Source organism: Balaenoptera musculus, chromosome 16 (assembly GCF_009873245.2).
Source record: "Balaenoptera musculus isolate JJ_BM4_2016_0621 chromosome 16, mBalMus1.pri.v3, whole genome shotgun sequence".
NCBI lineage: Eukaryota > Metazoa > Chordata > Mammalia > Artiodactyla > Balaenopteridae > Balaenoptera > Balaenoptera musculus.
The window spans coordinates 55,352,586-55,370,150 of record NC_045800.1 but is presented as its reverse complement, the minus strand read 5'-3'; the positions used below and the strand labels follow the sequence as shown (position 1 = coordinate 55,370,150).

The 17,565-nt window shown below is 49.0% G+C and overlaps 1 protein-coding gene across 2 annotated transcripts in view; it reads left to right on the top strand.

Moving 5' to 3' along the window:
• TSPAN14 (tetraspanin 14) overlaps positions 1 to 17,565 on the top strand; it is a 55,514-nt gene that overhangs the window by 25,467 nt on the left and 12,482 nt on the right. For both annotated transcript variants that reach the window (XM_036828792.1, XM_036828793.1), the window contains exon 2: positions 1,299 to 1,396. In XM_036828792.1, coding sequence (XP_036684687.1) covers positions 1,316 to 1,396 — 81 coding nt within the window. In that variant the 5' untranslated portion in view covers positions 1,299 to 1,315. The remainder of the gene's footprint in view (positions 1 to 1,298; positions 1,397 to 17,565) is intronic.

The window sequence follows — 17,565 nt, the reverse complement described above, 5'->3', positions numbered from 1 at the left end:
GATTTTGCCGTGGTCGCTCCACAGCGAGGCGCAGAAGCTGGTCTCTTGCTGGCAGTTGTGGGTGGTTTGTCTCCCCACTGTCAGAGTAGCCTTGTTTGTTTTTGCCTTAAGCCCTGGGTTACATCTTGTTCTTCTCCTCACCCTGGGGAGTGGGGCGAATAGGGGGTGGGGGGGAGCATTCCCCGTGAGCCTTAGATCCCACCCTGGGGGTCAGCTTGAGGCAGGCACCTGCCTTCTTGCCCACCATTCAGCCACTGTTTGACAGCAGGGGATAATGGAGGAGTTAAGGGTTCACCTAGGTTGCCACTGGGGTTCAAAAAGGAGCATAGTAAAGGTGGGCCAGGCCCTCGGAATTCATTCCCCTTTGAGGGCACCCTCGTTTGTGCAGGCTTTGGCGGGTGGACACAGATAAAAAAGAGTGGCCCCTCCTTCACCCTGTGCCGTTCAGTGTTCTATAATCCAAGCTTTACTGCAGCCCCAGGAGGCCAAAACAGTGGTCCTGGTAGGTGGGAGGTTAGGCAGAGGAAGGGGGAATGGCGTGAAGGCTGGCTGCTGTGGGCTCACAGGATCTCTCTGCCCGGGCCAGGGTACTCTGCCTTCCTTACCTTTTGAGGGTGAGCTTGGGGGGTTGTCTCGGAAAATGTTAGATGAACGAATATGGCTTTTCCTGACTGGTCACTGTTAGGTCACGTCCAGACCTGCCCTTTCATCTCTTCTTCCCAAACGCGGCTCTCAGTGGTCAAGCCCTCATTTCTTCCTTTGGTTCCCTCGACTCCTGGTTGCTCTGCCCCAGGTAGCCGTGGGTGGAAAGAATGTGGACTGTGGGGAACCCCCAACCCCCCCCCCCCCCCGCCTTGGTTTAGATCCTGGGCCCTGTTGTTTTTGTCTTGCTGTTGGGCAAGTCACATGACCTTCCTGAACTCCTATTTCCCCATCAGGAAGTGGGGAAATCAATACCCAATGGAGAGGTGATGAGATAATGTTTGGGAAGGTTCCCAGCAGAAGTCCTGGTATTTAGAACACACTTTTTAAAAATCACCATTCTCCATTCTTTCAAAAATTCTCCTCTTATTCTTTTGGCTGTTTATGGAAAGTTGACTTCACCTGATTTTTGTCTAACCTGTAGCTGCTATTGATAGTAAACCCACGCCTGGACCAGTAAAAGAGCACAGGGGACAATTTGGGGATTTCTGGAGCCTGAGTCTGTATCTTGCCTTTGCTCTTTCCTTGGGGAGCAGGTTTTGGGGAGATGTTTCGAAACTGAACCTGCTGTCTTATCACTCCTCCTCTCTCCACAGATCCTGCTTCTCAGAAGATGCACTATTATAGATACTCCAACGCCGAGGTCAGCTGCTGGTACAAGTACCTCCTTTTCAGCTACAACATCGTCTTCTGGGTGAGTGGATGAGAGCGGCCATGTTCCCTGCCGTAGTCCTTAATTAGTAAATCATGCTTTTTCATGTTCTTTTGATTTGCCAGACCCCCGTGAGGCTCTGGGTGAGGTGGCTGACGGTCAGGGTCCTGCCCTCATGAAACCAGTGACAAGTATTGGGTTGACCAAAAAGTTTGTTCAAAAAACTGGAAAATCCAGTTCCGTTCAAAACAGAAAAACCAGAACAAACTTTTTGGCCAACCCAATAAATTATAAAGTAGACCGTCAAGTGCTGTGATGGGGAAGGCCAAGGCGATTGAAGACCAGATTAAGGGGCCCTACCCCAGCCTTGGGGGTTCAGGAAGATGGGGCTCTGACCCAGATGCGTGTCAGTTTCCCTCCACCCACACCCCAAGAATGCCCCAATGAGACATCAGCTGCCGGGTCCTTTGTGCACATTGGACTGTGGGCCAGGCCTTGTCCTGGGCTCTGGGAGGTAAGGGTGGACAAGGGGAGTAAAACCCTATCCTTGTGGTGCTGGTGTTCAATCAGAAGGGGTATTAGCCTACTGAGCCTCAGAGCAGGGCGGGTGAAGCTGCTTGGCCGGGTGGTTGGGAAGCACATTCTGAGGAGAGGTGGCTTGTAGGCTGAGACCTGAGTACTAGTGAAGACACAGCTATGTGGGGTCTTGGGAAGAAAGCTCCAGGTAGGGAGAGCAGCATGTGCAGAGGTCCTGAGGCAGGAATGAACTTGGCATGTGCAAGAAGCAAAAAGAAGGCCATGTGGCTGAAGCTGAGTGAGTACAGGGCACAGGGGGCACAGGTGAGGACACGGGCATGAAGAAGCCAGGTCATGCAAGACTGTATGGTTCCCAGTAAGTAGCTGGAATTCTACTTCTTTCAGTAACTCTTGGTAGGTTATAAGTTGGATGGTGTCATCTGATTTTGGAGTGATTCTACAGAGTGAAGGCATGGAGGGTGGTCCCATGTTCTGAGATGGGCATTTGGGGCAGAAGGGTTTGAATGGCCTCTTAGCCAGCCACATGGAGATGTCAGTGTCCCGTACCAGTGGCCATCCTGGAGATGAAAGTCTTGGCCACCATCAGAGGAAGGGGTGACCAGATCATCGAAGGAGAGTGTATTGACTGAGGAGAGGAAGGGTCTGAATATTGAGGCGGGGATGCTAGAGGTGGGGTTGAGGAGGAAAGTCCTCTCCAAAGTTGGCTGTGAGTGAGTGGCCTGAGATAAAAGGAAGACCAGGAGATTTTGTGTCGTGGAAGCCTTGAGAGGAAGCCCTTCATGTAGAGAGGAGTAGGATGAGGACAGAAAATTGACATTGGCTTTGACAAGGTGGAGGGTATGACCTTGACCAGAACTGCTGGGGATGGAAACCCACCTGGAGTCGGTCCAGGAGCCAGTGGGCCATGAGGAAGTGGAGACCAGTGACTCATGACAGTTCTTTTAAGGAGTCTTGCCTTAAAGAGGAGCAGAGAAATTGGGTACTGGCTGGAGATGGTCAAGGGGTTAAGGGAGATATCAGAGCATGTCAGTGGCTTTGGTCCAGGGGGAGGCAGACATTGATTCTGTGCAGGAGAGCACGGTGACATGACCGTGCACAGAGGGTTTTAAAACCTCATTTAATCCAAGTGTCTGCAGCTAGTGTCTGGGTGGGGCCTGATGGAGAAGGAGGCACAGGATAAGTGGTCATGATGCCACATTTGCCTCTACTGAGGATTTTGGCATTTCCTATTTGGACTGGAACTCTTGACATTGAGGCCGACTTACCAAGATCTCTCAGCCTTTCACCCTTGTTTTTCCAGCATCACCCCCTGATGATTTATCTCAAAGTTTGGGGGGTTTTCTGTCCTGGAGAAGTAGGGTGGGATTCAGTGGCTTGGCCATTCACCGCAGGACTTTTCTGGTGCCCAGACAACCTTTCACCAGCAGCCTCATTATTGCCCCTGAGGTAGGGCAGTGCTGGACATTTGAGGTGGTCCCTGTGGGCCCCTCCTAATGGGAGGACTGTGGTTGCCCCGCCCCTGAGATGTGTGGCTTCTCAGACCTGCATTGCTCCCTGTCTGGAGGAGAGCCTTCTGGCCTCACCTGGAGTCCCCAGCCCCCAGCCAGGTGCACAGTTGAGGGCCACCTGGCTTAGGCAGGTGGTTTGACACTTTAGACACTTTGTCCACCCGGCTCTTGTATCCCTTGCCCGCTGGCCAGCTGTGCTTGCTTGGCCTTATATCCCGACCTCTGACTCTCATCCTGATTTTTGCATCTGGAGTGAAACTCTCCTGCTGCTGCTGTGGCCCAGGGCCCTGGTAATCTCTGTTTCTTCAGAGCCTCTTTAGGATAGATTCTTTGCTCTTGGGAAGCTTTACTAACTTGCCCAATATAATACATTGGCAGCACCAGATTCACATAGCGGAGTTCATGAATCCAGAATTGTAGCAAGTCTGCTTGGTGATTGAAGGGGGCTACAGCGTTATCGGAGTTTTGCAGAATTGGCAGTGTCTGTGGTCGAGAGTTAATCATTTTTCAGTTAGTGTGCACTGGGGCAGAACAGGACAGGACAAACAGGAACAGTCAGGAAAACGAGGCATGAGAGCTCTGTTGGGAAAATGAGAGGGGGAGGCTGCCCGGCCCCTCCCTGCTGGGTTCTAGGCGGAGATTTGCTGTCTTCATCAGCACAGGAGCTGGGAATGTGGAATGAGGCTTGAGAATTGGGGCGCAGAGCCCTTAGGGAAGTGCATGGTGCAGCAGGGGTTCCTGGGTGCCAGTCTGGACTCTCACCTGAGCTGATTTCTTTGTGAAATACTGCTCTCACCTGCCTGCTGCCTGCCTCACAAGGTTGCTGAAAATGAATAAGATGATGTGCCAAGCCCTTACCTCCTCAGAGAACTTTTCTTTTTTAAATGGAGAAAATACGAAACTAGAGGAATATAATGAACCCCCCACTCCCCGCTGCCATGTTCCCATCAGCTAGCTTCAAAAGTTACCAACTCAGCCTATCATGTTTAATTTATATCTTCCCCCACCTTGGATTATTTTGAAGCAAAGCACAGATGGATCATTTTGCAGAGAGTTTTTGTTTGGTTTCGATGAATGAACAGTGAGCAAGTGGAGCAAGAAGGATGACAGCCTTGATGGTGGACTTGGGCTCCGGAGGCAGGTCTGAATACGCAGAAGCATCCTGTTGATTCTTTGACCGATTCCAGGTGCTGGAACAAGCAGAGGTTTTATTTAACAGTTTGCCCCGTCCAGAATTATTTTCACGGTAACGTTCTTTATAGCAAACACCTGTAGCACTCTAACCGTTTTTTGTTTTTTTTTGTTTTTTTAGCTGTCTCCTTCCAACTTCAAGGCTGAGATTTTTCCAAGGGACCATTAATACTTGGTTGAGGCGAGAGATGTGGATGCCCGCAGTGTTTGTGTCTGTTCTGAACTGCATGTTTTACTGGGTGAACATGGAGCTGGGCTTCATGGGGATCTTATCACAGGGATGTCAGGAAAATGCTGCCACCACAGCATTTTGAGGACACTAGCACTTTTTACCCTTTCTTGGTTTTTAAAAATTATTATTATTATTATTATTTTAAAATTTATTTTAGTTTTGGCTGTGTTGGGTCTTTGTTGCTGTGTGTGGGCTTTCTCTAGTTGCGGCGAGCAGGGGCTGCTCTTCGTTGCGGTGTGCAGGCTTCTCATTGCGGTGGCTTCTCTCTTTTTATAAATTTATTTATTTATTTATTTATTTATTTTTGGCTGCGTTGGGTCTTCATTGCTGCGCTGGACTTTCTCTACTTGCCACGAGCGGGGGCTTACTCTTGTTGTGGTGCGCGGGCTTCTCATTGCAGTGGCTTCTCTTGTTGCGGAGCACGGGCTCTAGGTGCGCAGGCTTCAGTAGTTGTGGCACGCGGGCTTCAGTAGTTATGGCTCACGGGCTCTTAGAGCGCAGGCTCAGTAGTTGTGGCACACGGACATTAGTTGCTCTGCGGCATGTGGGATCTTCCCGGACCAGGGCTCGAACCTGTGTCCCCTGCATTGGCAGGAGAATTCTTAACCACTGTGCCACCAGGGGAGCCCGGTTTTTAAAATTATAATCATTCCTTGGATGTGTTAGACCTGTTTCTAGGGCAAAATCTCGCTTTGACATAGGAAAATGCATATCAAAACCACAATGAGATATCACTCTCACCCATTAGAATGGGTATTATTAAAAACCAGAAAAATAACAAATGTTGGTGAGGATGTGGAGAAACTGGAATCCTTGTGCACTGTTCGTGAGAACGTATAATGGTGCAGCTGCTATGAGAAAAGTATGGCGGTTCCTCAAAAAGTAAAAAATAGAATTACCATATGATGCAGCAGTTCTCCTCTGGGCATATACCTAGAAGAATTGAAAGCAGGATCTTGAAGAGATATTTGCACACCCTTGTTCATAGCAGCGTTATTCATAATAGCTGAGAGCTAGAAGCAACCCCTGTGTCTACTGAAGGATGAATGGATAAACAAAAAGTGGTCTATACAGGCCATGGAACATTATTCAGCCTTAAAAATGAAGGAAGTTCCTACACATACTACAACATGGGTGAATCTTGAGGACATTATGCTGAGTGAAATAAACCAAACACCAAAGGACAAATACTCTATGATTCCACTTATATGAGGTACATAGAGTAGTCTGCTTCAGAGACACAAAGTAGAATGGTGGGTACTAGGGGCTGGGGGGAGGGGAAAATGGGAAGTCACTGTTTAATGGGGACAGAGCATCAGTTCTGCAAGATGGAAAGAGTTCTGTGGACGGTGGTGATGGTTTCACAATACTGTGAATGTACTTAATGCCACTGAGCCGTACACTTAAAAATGGTTAAGATGGTAAGTTTTATATTATGTGTACTTTACTATGATTAAAATTCTTTAAAAAATCTCACTTTGACTTGCAGAGGAAAGGAAGCTGGGAGGGGCTTACAGCCTTTGTCTTTGTTCATTCTCACCCCACCTGATTCCACAGAGAATTTGAGCTTCCCTGGTTTTGCTGAGTGAATCCTCTCGAGGGATGATTCCAATGATGCCTGCAACTCCCACCACAGACACTGAGTTTAATCTGCAAAGATCCTGATAAAGCCCTTGCCTGGATCTATTTCAGAGGTGGAATAAAAGGTGAAAAACGGAGGCTGCTTGTAGGCACAGACGACAGAGAGCCCCCCCTGCTGTGGACCTTCTCAGTGACAAGGGCAGGTCTGAGCCACAGCTTCCCTGCTTGTAAAATGCGGGAATTCATTTCTGACCCTGATGTGCAGCCTGTTTCTGGGTGAGAAACATGGACATTTGTGCTCTGTGACCAACGTGGCTTGAGGCCCCTTCCTCCGAGGTAACAGATGCTCCCACGAGTAGGGTGAGCATGTAATTTGTGCTCCAAGTTGGGAAACTTTTAAGAATGAAAGAGAGGTTATTAAGAATTTTGCCGGAACAACAGATGTGCCCCAGGACTGCCCCAGGCAAACCAAGACAGTCCCTAACCCTAACCCTTCCCAAGAGAGGCAAAGCCAGTCCGATGCGGAAGGACCTAACGGGCAGCTCCCTGCCCTTGCTCCCATTTGTGGTATTTTTGTGGGTGGATGGTCTTAACTCTCTTTGTCTGGCCCTACAATGGGCTGTTGACTCTGGATCATTCTAACCGTTAGAGAATTGCCCTTATTTGAGCTGAACTCTGTCCATGTGATATCAGACCCCAAGGCCTGATCCCTAGGTCTGAGTGCAGATGGTTTCTCTGCTTCCATTTCTTGGTAATTCAGTGCAGTCAGAAAGGGAAAGTCTAGTGTTTTAATAACATGTGTAGACTATTTCACTTTCACTGATGAGAGGTGGTACCTTTTTTCCCTTCCAGTTTTATTTACTAAACTTTTGTAACTGCATGGAAATTCTAGAAGACTACACAAGGCATCCTAACTTGACTGTGTTCCCTCCTTCAGGCTCCATTTTCCTGTCTGCAGTCACACATAGTTTCACATCTTGGTGAGAGTATCCACGTGATCTTGAAGTCTGCGTTTTCGTATCAGCATCACCTAGTGTAGAACATTCCAGGTTGCTGCATAGTCTTCCTGATTGTATTTTTGGAAATTCCTATATTGGACATTTAGGTTGTTTCCAATTTTTCTACTATCCTAGATAAGGAGCAGTGATTAGCTTTTGTAACACAGATTCTTCCCTTTGGGGAAAGGGGAGAAATTATTTGCTGGGATAGATTCCCAGGAGTGAGAGTAAATGGGTCAGAAGGTGTGTCCATCGTTTTGACCGGCCTGACATTTATATAGTCATATTCTCCAGAAGGGCTGCCCCAATTCATAGGAAATAGACTGCCTTATCTTTTGGCTCATAGGGATGTGTGTTTGTATATTTTTCCACATTTTGTCTTGCCAAGACAGAGGGCGAGGATTGCTTAATTAGAGACTCCGCTAGAACTAGGAGTTACTGATCCGTTTAGGGCCTCAGCTCCTGATCTCACTGGCTCAGGCGCATCTGCGGCTGGGACCACCAGGAGGGATTTGCGAGGCTGGGCAGTATGGTACACTGTGATTATTCCCCAGGACATATGATTATTACACACTCATAGGGTGGCGTCAGATCTAAGTAACTGGTGGTGTGTATAACTCTGCTTCCTTGGCCAGTAAATAGTCAGTGTGGCGCAGTCTGCTGGGGTGATTTGTCATCTGTGGGGGAGTACCCTACTCCCATCTTGTTTGTACCTTTTTTTTTTTTTTTCCTAGAAATGCTTTTTAAAAAATCACTTCTAGGGACTTTCCTGGTGGTCCAGTGGTTAAGAAGCCGCCTTCTGGTGCAGGGAACGTGGGTTCAATCCCTGGTCAGGGAACTAAGATCCCACATGCCGCAGGGCAACTAAGCCCACGCACTGCCACTACTGAGCCCGTGCGCTCTGGAGCTGGCACACCACAACTAGGGAGAAGCCCGCGCGCTGCAACGAAAAGACCCCACGTGACACAACTAAGACCCGACACAGCCAAATAAATTAAAAAAAAATCACTTCTATTGAAGTGTAGATTAAATAGAATAGGCCTCTCGCCTTCTGAGATGGCCCACCCTCTGTCTGTGGAGTGTATTTCTCCCAAGGCCATTCTCACCTTTTGAGACGGACTGCATTCTGACTATGGAATGTGTATCTCTATAAATAAATCCACTTCTAATATACATATTGATACATACATACATAGAAAGAAGGAAGGAAGGGAGGGAGTGAGGGAGGGAGGAAGGAAGGAAGGAAGGGAGGGAGTGAGGGAGGGAGGAAGGAAGGAAGGAAGGAAGGGGGAAGGAAGGAAGGGAGAAGGAAGGAAGGATGAACCTGTACCCATTTCAAGTGTTCAGTGCGCTGAGCTGGCAGCTGTATCCTCCCTCCCCTCTGATCATGATCGCCACAATGAAGATGTGAAACATTTCCATCCCTCTAGAAACTGTCCTTGCGCCCTTCTGTAGTCACTCCCTCCCCACCCTTCCTCTGGCAACCACTGATTTGCCTCCTGTCACTATAAATTAGATTTCACTCTTGGATCTGACTTCCTTTAGTTTAGGTGATGTTTCTCTGTTGTTTTTCTGCTTTTATTTTATTAATTTCTTTAAAAGTTTTCCAAAAATCATGTTTTTATATTTAAAAATTGTGGTAAAACATACATAACAAAACTTAGAATTGTAACTATTTTTAAGTGCCCAGTTCAGTGGCATTAAGTGCATTCACACTGCTGTGCAACCATCACCACCATCCATCTCCAGTCTATTGCGCTGATTTCTGCTCTTTTTATTATTTTCTCTCTTCTACTTATTTTGGGATTATTTTGTTCTTTGTCTGGCTTCTTAAGGCAGAAGATTAGGTCATTGATTTTAGATCTTTCTTCCTTCCTATAGTATAAGTACAGGCATACCTCATTTTATTGTGCTTCCCAGACACTGCATTTTTAACAAATTGAAGGTTTGTGGCAACCCTGCGTTGAGCAAGTCTATTGACACCATTTTTCCAGCAGCATTGGCTGACTTTGTGTCTCTGTCACATTTTGGCAATCCTTAGACTGTTTGAAACTTTTTCATTATTATTGTGTTTGTTATGGGATCTGTGATTAGTGACCTTTGATGTTACTGTTGTAAAAAGATCTATGACTCACTGAAGGCTCAGATGATGGTTAGCGTTTTTTAGCAGTAAAGTATTTTGAAATTAAGGTACGTACATTGTTTTCTTAGACATAATGCTATTGCACACTTAATAGACTACAGTATAGTGTAAGCATAATCTTCCTATGCACTGGGAAACCAAACAATTAGTGTGACTTGCTTTATTGCGGTGGTCTGGAACCAAACCCAAGCACATCCAAGGTATGCCTATATTTGATGCTCTGCGTTTTCTGCATGCTATACATTTTGATATGTTTTCATTGCATTTAGTTAAATGTCTTGTATATGCATACTGTTTATACAATGTGTCTTTTCTTTCCCTCTCTGGCTTACTTCAGGATTTTCTCTTTGTCACTGGATTTCAGCAATTTTATCATGATATGTGCTGGTGTGTTTTCTTTGTGTTCTGTTTGAAGTTCATTGCGTTTTTTGGATTTGTGGGTTTGTATTTTTCATCAAATATGTGATTACTCCCATCATTATTTCTTCAAACGTACACCCTTCCTCCCTTGGACTCCTTGTTGTCCCACAGGTCACTGAGGTGCTGCTCAGTTGTGGTTTTTTTTAACCCCCTTCTACCATTTAGTTTAGAAGGTTCCTATTGCTTTTTCTTTAAGTTCACTCATCTTCTATAGTGCCTAATTGGCGGTTAAACCCATTTAGTGATTCTTCATTTCTAATGTTGTATTTTCTATTTCTAATAGTTCTATTTGGATCTTTTTTATACTTTCTATTTGTCTCTTCATTATGTTTATTTTCCTTTAAATCTTTGAGCATATTTACAATATCTATTTTAAAGTCTTTGCTGATTCCATCTTCTCTCTCATTTCTGTGTCTTCTTCTAGCTACTGAATTTCTTTCCTTGTTATAGGTCATGTTTTTATTTTCCCTCTTGCCTATCTAGTAACTTTTGATTGGATGCTAGATCTAATTTTTCTGCCCGAGTATTCTTCCTATCTTGGTCAGCTTGGGCTGCCATAACAACATATCACAGGCTGTTTGGTTTAAACAAGAGAAATTTATTTTCTCTCACTTCTGGAGGCTGGAAGTTTGAAATCAGTTTGCCAGCATGGTCAGGTTCTGGTGTGGGCTCTCTTCCTGGCCTGCACATGGCTGCCTTCCTGCTGTTTTCTCATGTGGCAGAGAGAGAGAACCCAAGCTCTGGTCTCTCTTCCTCTAATCATGGAGGCTCTACCCTCATGACCTCATGTAACCCTACATACCTCCCCGCCTCCAAATACCATCACACTGGGGGTTAGGGCTTCAAGATATGAATTTTGGAGGGACATCTTTTGAGTCTGACATCTTTTGTTAAATCTTGTATGTGAGATTCATTCATGCTGTGGTACGTAATTGTAGATCGTTGATTCTCATTGTTGTGGGATATTCCATTGTGGGAATATATCATTTGGGTTATTTGCAGTTTTAGGCTATTAAGACCTGTTGAAGTAATATAAAAACCTACCAGGGTTGGAGACCCGAATTATAGGGATGTCCTGGGGCTCTTGTGGCGAGCTGAAGGAAATCCTGTCTAGGTCCAGATGGTTTCAGTGTGATAGTTTAGTGCAGGACTTGGCAGACTACGGCTCGCAGGCCAAACCTGGCTGTCTGCCTGTTTTTGCACGTACGACTTTACTGGAACACACTCCGGTCCGTTCCTTTACGTATTATCTGTGACTGCTTTCCTGCTGTAACAGCAGAGTGGAGTAGTTGAAACAGACACCTTCTGGCAGGCAAAGCTGAAAACACTATCTGGCTTACGGAACTGTCGACCCCTAGCTTAGTATCTTGTTCTCTACTCGCTGTTAATCACTGAACTGTGCCAGCCGATGGCAGGGGCTGGGGTGGGGTGAGGCTGGGGTGGGGGTTCCTCCTCTCCATTGCCTGGGGCGCTGCCTGTAACCTCCCTTGGAGAACTCTGCCTCCCTGCCTTCCTTTCTTTCAAAGGCTGATACAGTCAGATTCCTGGGCAGGGTGTGGTGGGCGTGAGCTCCCTGTTATCAGGGAGCACAGAGATTCTGTGGAAGCTGCCCCAGAGCCCTGTGGGTAGTCCTCCCCACCTCCGCGTTGGGCCCCTCTCAGGAGTTCACTGGCTCTGCGGGAAGGGCACATGTGCTTCTGGTTTTCAGAACCACCCTTCCGGCAGGAGGAAAAGCTGGTGTGTGATAGCTGTGTGACCCTGAGCAAGGCACCATCCTGCCCTGGGCCCATTTCCCTCCGGGATAAGAAGCTGGGCTTTAGCGTCCCTTCCAGCTCCCAGAACTTCCAAACTCCCACAAAGAACTGGCTTGGTTTAAGCTTTTTTTTAATGTGGGACCGTTTAGAAAGAGGCATTCCTTTTATGCTCTGTTTAGGGTCCAGAGTGATCGCAATCTGGAGGGGCAAGCCCTCCTGATCCCGACAGATGTCCTGGGACTCCCCCCTCAGTGCACTGGCTCTCAGGGCCAGGTTGGGTCTAGGGTCTGTGCCCTCTGGTGTCCTTTCAAGTGACCACAAGCATCTCTGGTGTTCCCTGGACTCCCCAGGCCTGGACTCCGGATTTCCAGTTCTGGAGAGTGAGTGCCAGGACTGTTGGGTTTCCACCTGGCGTGATTTACGGTGGCAGAGCTTAGGCAGTGGGAGGTGCAGAGGCCCTTGGAGATCATTGGTCTCCACCTATTCAGTTTTGCAGGTTGGCAAACTGAAGTCCAAGAGAGGGATGGCTTGCTCAAAGCCACAGGGTGAGTTGGGAACAGAGCTGAGACAGTTCTATCTTCTTCCACTCCCTGCCCTGTTTTCTTTCCATCATCCTTTCCCCACCTCACTTGAAAAACCTCCAGAAGGCATCTGTTTCCTTAAACTCTGCTTTACTCTTGTCTCCAGAAGCCCAATAAAACAGACGCCTTTGGAAAGGAGGACCTTGTCTCAGGACAGAGCTGCGAGTCGTTGGGGGATGGTGCACAGAGTGCTTTCAATGCAGCAAATGCTGATGGTGTCTTGAGGGTCCCCCGGCCTCTGTTCTGCCTCCATGTCAGGGCGGGGCTCGCTCAGTGCTCCAGGGTAAGCACATCACTCCGGATACTTCTTTGAATTCCTACAACCCTCCTATGACCCAGGAAGGGTCATCCCCATTTTGCAAAGAAAAACAGGCTCAGAGAAATTTCTGGACTCGCACAAGTCCTGTCACTTGTTGCAGGGTGGAGCCGGAACCAGGGCCGGCTGACCCATGCTGTTTTTTCAGTGCTGCCCTGGACTCCCTCGGGTTTCGGTGCTTACTCTTGGGTTTCCTTCTTGTTTTTTTTCTGAGGCTCCCTCTGGTGGCCCAGGGGCAGGGGCTCTGTGCATGTCACCCTTCCTCAGCCAGGGGAGTCTGCAAGAATCAGGGCATGGCCTGAAAGCGTTTCGTGGCTGCTGGTGGTTTGTCTTGAGCTTGTGGAGGAAAGTCCTCTGGAGCCTGCAAGAATTGCCTGAGTGCTTTCACACGCACTGAACTGAAATCTTACAGGAGACCAAGCCCACTAAATTGTGGGTGATGAGGGGCTGCTTTTGACCTGCTTGGTGCTGAAATCCTCCTCCAGTCCAGCAGGGCCTGGCTAGATGTCTACACTTCCGTTGTGTCTGGAACCTGCTGGGTAAAGGCTTGCCCACTTGGTGAGTGGACCCTGTGTGGCTTCCAGAACAAGGCAGGGCTGGACCAGCCCAGAATGCCCCCCAGGAGACCTCTCACCTTCTTTCACAGGGGCCTTTGCCTAAGGTGGAGCGGTCACTACCGAATCTTCACAGTGACCCCCAAAGAGGGCCTGACTGGACACAGAGTGATCCTCCCCACCTGATGATGTGGGACGTTGGCTTTAGGGTTGCACAGCTTAGAAGCCCCGTCTGCGGACTCCCACGCCGCCGCCGGGCGCTGTGACTAGCCCTTGTGGTGGAGGGCACAGGCTGGTGCCCGCTCTTCCTGCCTTGGGTGGCTGCCCTGTGGGCAGTGAGATAACATGATGTCAGGACAGAGACATGCAGATTTGTTTCTTGACTTCGCCACCAGCTAGCTGTGTGACTTTGGGTAAATAACCAAATCGTTTTACATCGGAACTTTCCCATTTGAAAAATGGGGGTAGTAGTACCAGTGTTATGGGGTGTGGAGGGCCTCTTTAGGTGTATTGTGGTTAATGCAGCACCTGGCACTCAGGAAAGGGTGGTGCTACTTGCCCTGGTGACCACCGCAGGGTATGCACCTGATGGTCCAAGGCTGGCCTCCCTTTGGGCTTGGTGGGAGTTGGGCTCCATTCTTTGGGAAGGAATTTAATCAGGTCATAGAAGAGAGACAAAGGAGGTTACTCTGAGGCTGGAAGGCACCTGAACTGTCACTCCCAGATGGTTGGCAGCCAGGAGGACAGCCCAGCTCCATAGACCATCTGTCCCAAGGAGGTCCAGGGAAGGGGCTCCACGGGGAGCCAGGCGAAGCTGGCCAGAGTCCTGGCTCATTCAGGGGGCTGTCGTGTGAGCTCCCAGACAGGTCACTTCCCCTGTTTGGTTCTCCCTCAGTGTCCTTGTCTCTATAACCACTGTTGGTCCCTGAAGGTCCTGCCTTGGACCACTGTTCACTGAACCCATGATCTGACATGGGTCCCTGCCCCCCCGGTTCCTGTCTTTCTGGTGCAAAGTTAACTTTAGTTCTTCCTGTAAAACAGAATGGAAAAAAACACAAGCTCTCATTCTTAGAGCCCCGTTATTGTGAGAGAAGGAGAACTGGGTTGCGGTGGTAGGGAGCTGGTGTCTCAAGCTGACCGTATTCGGCGAAGGGTTTCCGAGGGGCAGACCTTCCTCACTGTCCCTCGTGGCACCGGGTGGTGGGTGGGTTGTCATGGAAAGTGGTTAGGCAGCCCTGAACAAAATAGGAAACATCTCTGCCCTCAGAGGGCTTAAGTGGGGGGGAGGCACAGTAGACAGACAGCTCATGTGGTCTAGGATATGTGCCATGAAGAAGATCTAGCGGGGAAGGAGATCAGGAGTGATGGATGGGGAGCAGTGGCATGGCAAAGGGAGATGTGTTTGAGGAGGAGAAATTTGAAGAGACCTGAATGGAATGAGGGAGGAAGCCAGGAAGGGATATGGAGGAGGAACATTCTAGGCTGAGGGATCTAGTCAAGGCTCTGAGGCAGGGATGAGTTTGGTGAGTTCAAGAAACAGTAACAATACCAGGGTGGCCCAGAGAAGGGGATTGGGACCGGGGAGCCGGGTCGGAGATGGTGTTGGAGATGCACGCCACAGCGTGGCTGCCCACGTTCTTGTGGTCTACGGCAAGGAGTTTGAATTTTATTCTAAGTGTGAAAGGAAGTCATCAGAGCATTTTGAAGAGGGGAGTGATCTAGACATATTTTTAAAAGATTGTTCTAGTTGCTTGGGGACCTGTGGGGAGACGGTGGGGAGGCCCCTGCAGGGATGAAGCATGGACACGTGGGAGCAGAGAGGGTATGCTATGTATTTTGAAGGTAGGACTAACAGAGGGGTCCTGATAGGTTGAATGTGGAGTTGGAGGGAGAGAGCTGTCAAGCCTGAGGTCTAGGTTTTCTGTCTTAAACGAGTAGATGGTCAGTGGTGCCATTTAGTGAGAAGGGGAGAGGTGGGGAGGAGCTGCTCCGGGGTTGGGAGGCCACGGCTCCATTTGGGGGCACGTGAAGATTGAAATGTTACTAGTCATATTCAGTGGACAAGTCAAGTAGACGTTGGGGTGTTTGACTCGGGAGCAGCTATGGCTGGAGGTTAGGATTTGTGAGTCAGCCATGTTAGTTATGAGATCATCTAGAGGGCTCAGGGGAGGGCAGGGGTCCAGGACTGAGCAGTGAGGTTCTCCAGCATTTAGAGGGCTCTGAAAGACGAGGACAAACCCACAAAGTAGACTGAGAAGGAACGACAGGGAGGGTGGAAGACAATTGTGTGTGTACACTTGGTGTCCCCAAAGCTGAGTGCCTCAGTGACAGAGGGAATGACCAGCTGTGTTGGGTGAGATCAGGTAAGCTGAGGCAAAAGACTTGACCACCCATCCCCCTGCCCCCGCCCCCACTTGGCAAGAGAGAAGTGAGTCATTGGAGACCTTGAGGAATGATGGGGAGAGAGGCCTGCGGGGATTCGGCAGATAGTGAATGGTCACCTTCAGGCTTGCTTACCATGCAGTGTCAGACACTTGGGAAGGGAAGGGAAGTGGCCGTGTACCCCATCAAGGAAAACGAAGCCCTCTTCATCAACTGGTTAATCCAATGGGAGGATGGAAAAGTGGGAAATCAGCACAATGTGGTGGAAAGGACCGCGTGTCAGCTCCATAGAGCCTAAGTTCCGACAGCAGAGGGATCTTTGCCCACGTGGCACAGAGCTGTCTCCAGTGCTTGAGATGGTGCCTGGCACTTACTCAATGCCTGTTGAATGAATGAGTGAGTGAGTAAATGAATGAGCTAAACAGAGACTTGGGATCTGGGCCTTCTCACTTACTGCTTGGGATTGTTACTGAACTGAACTTGGGTTCGCTCGCCCGACTTGAAGCAAAGCCAATCCTTTTGCTACCAGGTTGTGGTGAAGGGAAGTACAAGGTTTATCGCAGAGTGCCCAGCAAGGAGAACGGGCAGCTCGTGCTCAAAAGACCCAAACTCCCCGATGGCTTTCAGGCAAGGGTTTTTAAAGGAAACGTTAGGGGTGAGAGTCGCAGGGTATATGATTAACTTGTGGACTTTCTTCTGCTTGGTTAGTGGTGATGTAACAGGGAGATGGTTCGGGAATCTGAATCATCTGCCTTCCGGTTCCAGCCAGTCTGGGGTCCACGTACCTCTTCAGGTCAGCGGGTAATCACCATCCTCCACAGGGTTGGGGGTGGTAGTCTTAGTTTCTGCAGAACAGCTCAAAGATAGCGTAGTATTGTTATCTAAATCCCTTCTGGAGGAACCAGGAGTCCTGTGACTGTTGTTCTAATCAGTAGCTGCTTGAGTCTGCTCTTTGGAATGGGGGGAGAGGGGGAGGGGGGACCAACAAGAAGCAGCGGGCACAGAGGGGCTCGTACCCAAGAAGGCCCTGCAGGGTCCTGCTCGGTTTCAGTCCCCCTTTTTCTTTGATATTCCTCAATCTTGAGGGAAGCAGGGGCGGGACGAGAAAGGGAATAAAGTTGTGGATCATCAACTTGTCAGGGAACTCTGTTTCAGAGGAACTCTGTTTCAGAGGGACTCGGTTTCAGAGTTTTGGTCCTGGCCCTCTCGGCTCGCGTGCTGCTTTGTTAGGTGGGGGGATCAGGTCTTGGCAGGACTCCTTCACTTGGGGTCCACAGACTGCTGTGGGAACCAGCAGTAAGGAGTCTGAGAACCCTCTGAAATTCCCTCCAAAATATTGGGCATGTGCACATTTTCTGAAAGTGGCCTGTGACCCAGAGGAGGTTGGGAACTCCGGGGCTTTCTCTGAAGGCCCTTCTTCTGAGTCCAGCCTCCTAGGGCTTGCAGTGAAGTAGACAGGAGTATCCTAAAGCCGGAGAATACACTTGGGAAAGTTGCAGTCACAGAGAACCTTGCCCTGTTGTTTACCGTCAGGTCCTGATAAATGGCAGCAAAATGCCAGCAGAGTATAAAGCAGTTAAGCAGAAAAATAGGGGGCTGCTTAATTTGTAGAGGCCACGTGGTGTTTGTTTTCTATGGAACAATCCTCCCTGGTGTAGGAGTCTGTGGCGTGTATTTGGGGGTCCCTTTTTGTCATGGTGCACGTGAGGCACCTTAGCCCCGGTGGGTTCCTGTGGGTAGGAGGTCAGGTTTGGGGGGCACTGCTTTTCTGGGGTAAGCACTTGGCTTGGTGCAGGCTTCTTGTAATTCGGTAACATAACCAGGCATTTCCTGAGCACAGGCATGCCCTGCAGTGCAGAGTGTAGGTACCACGGTGAGGAGCCTGAGCCCGGCCAGCAGATGGCCTGGGCGGCTGCTTGTCTGTGCTTGGAGTCTGTCTCTGGGGCTGGAGGCCCGAGGCGGGCGGCACAGGGGGTGCTCTGTCCTATGCAGGGCTTCACCTGCACTGGGAGCC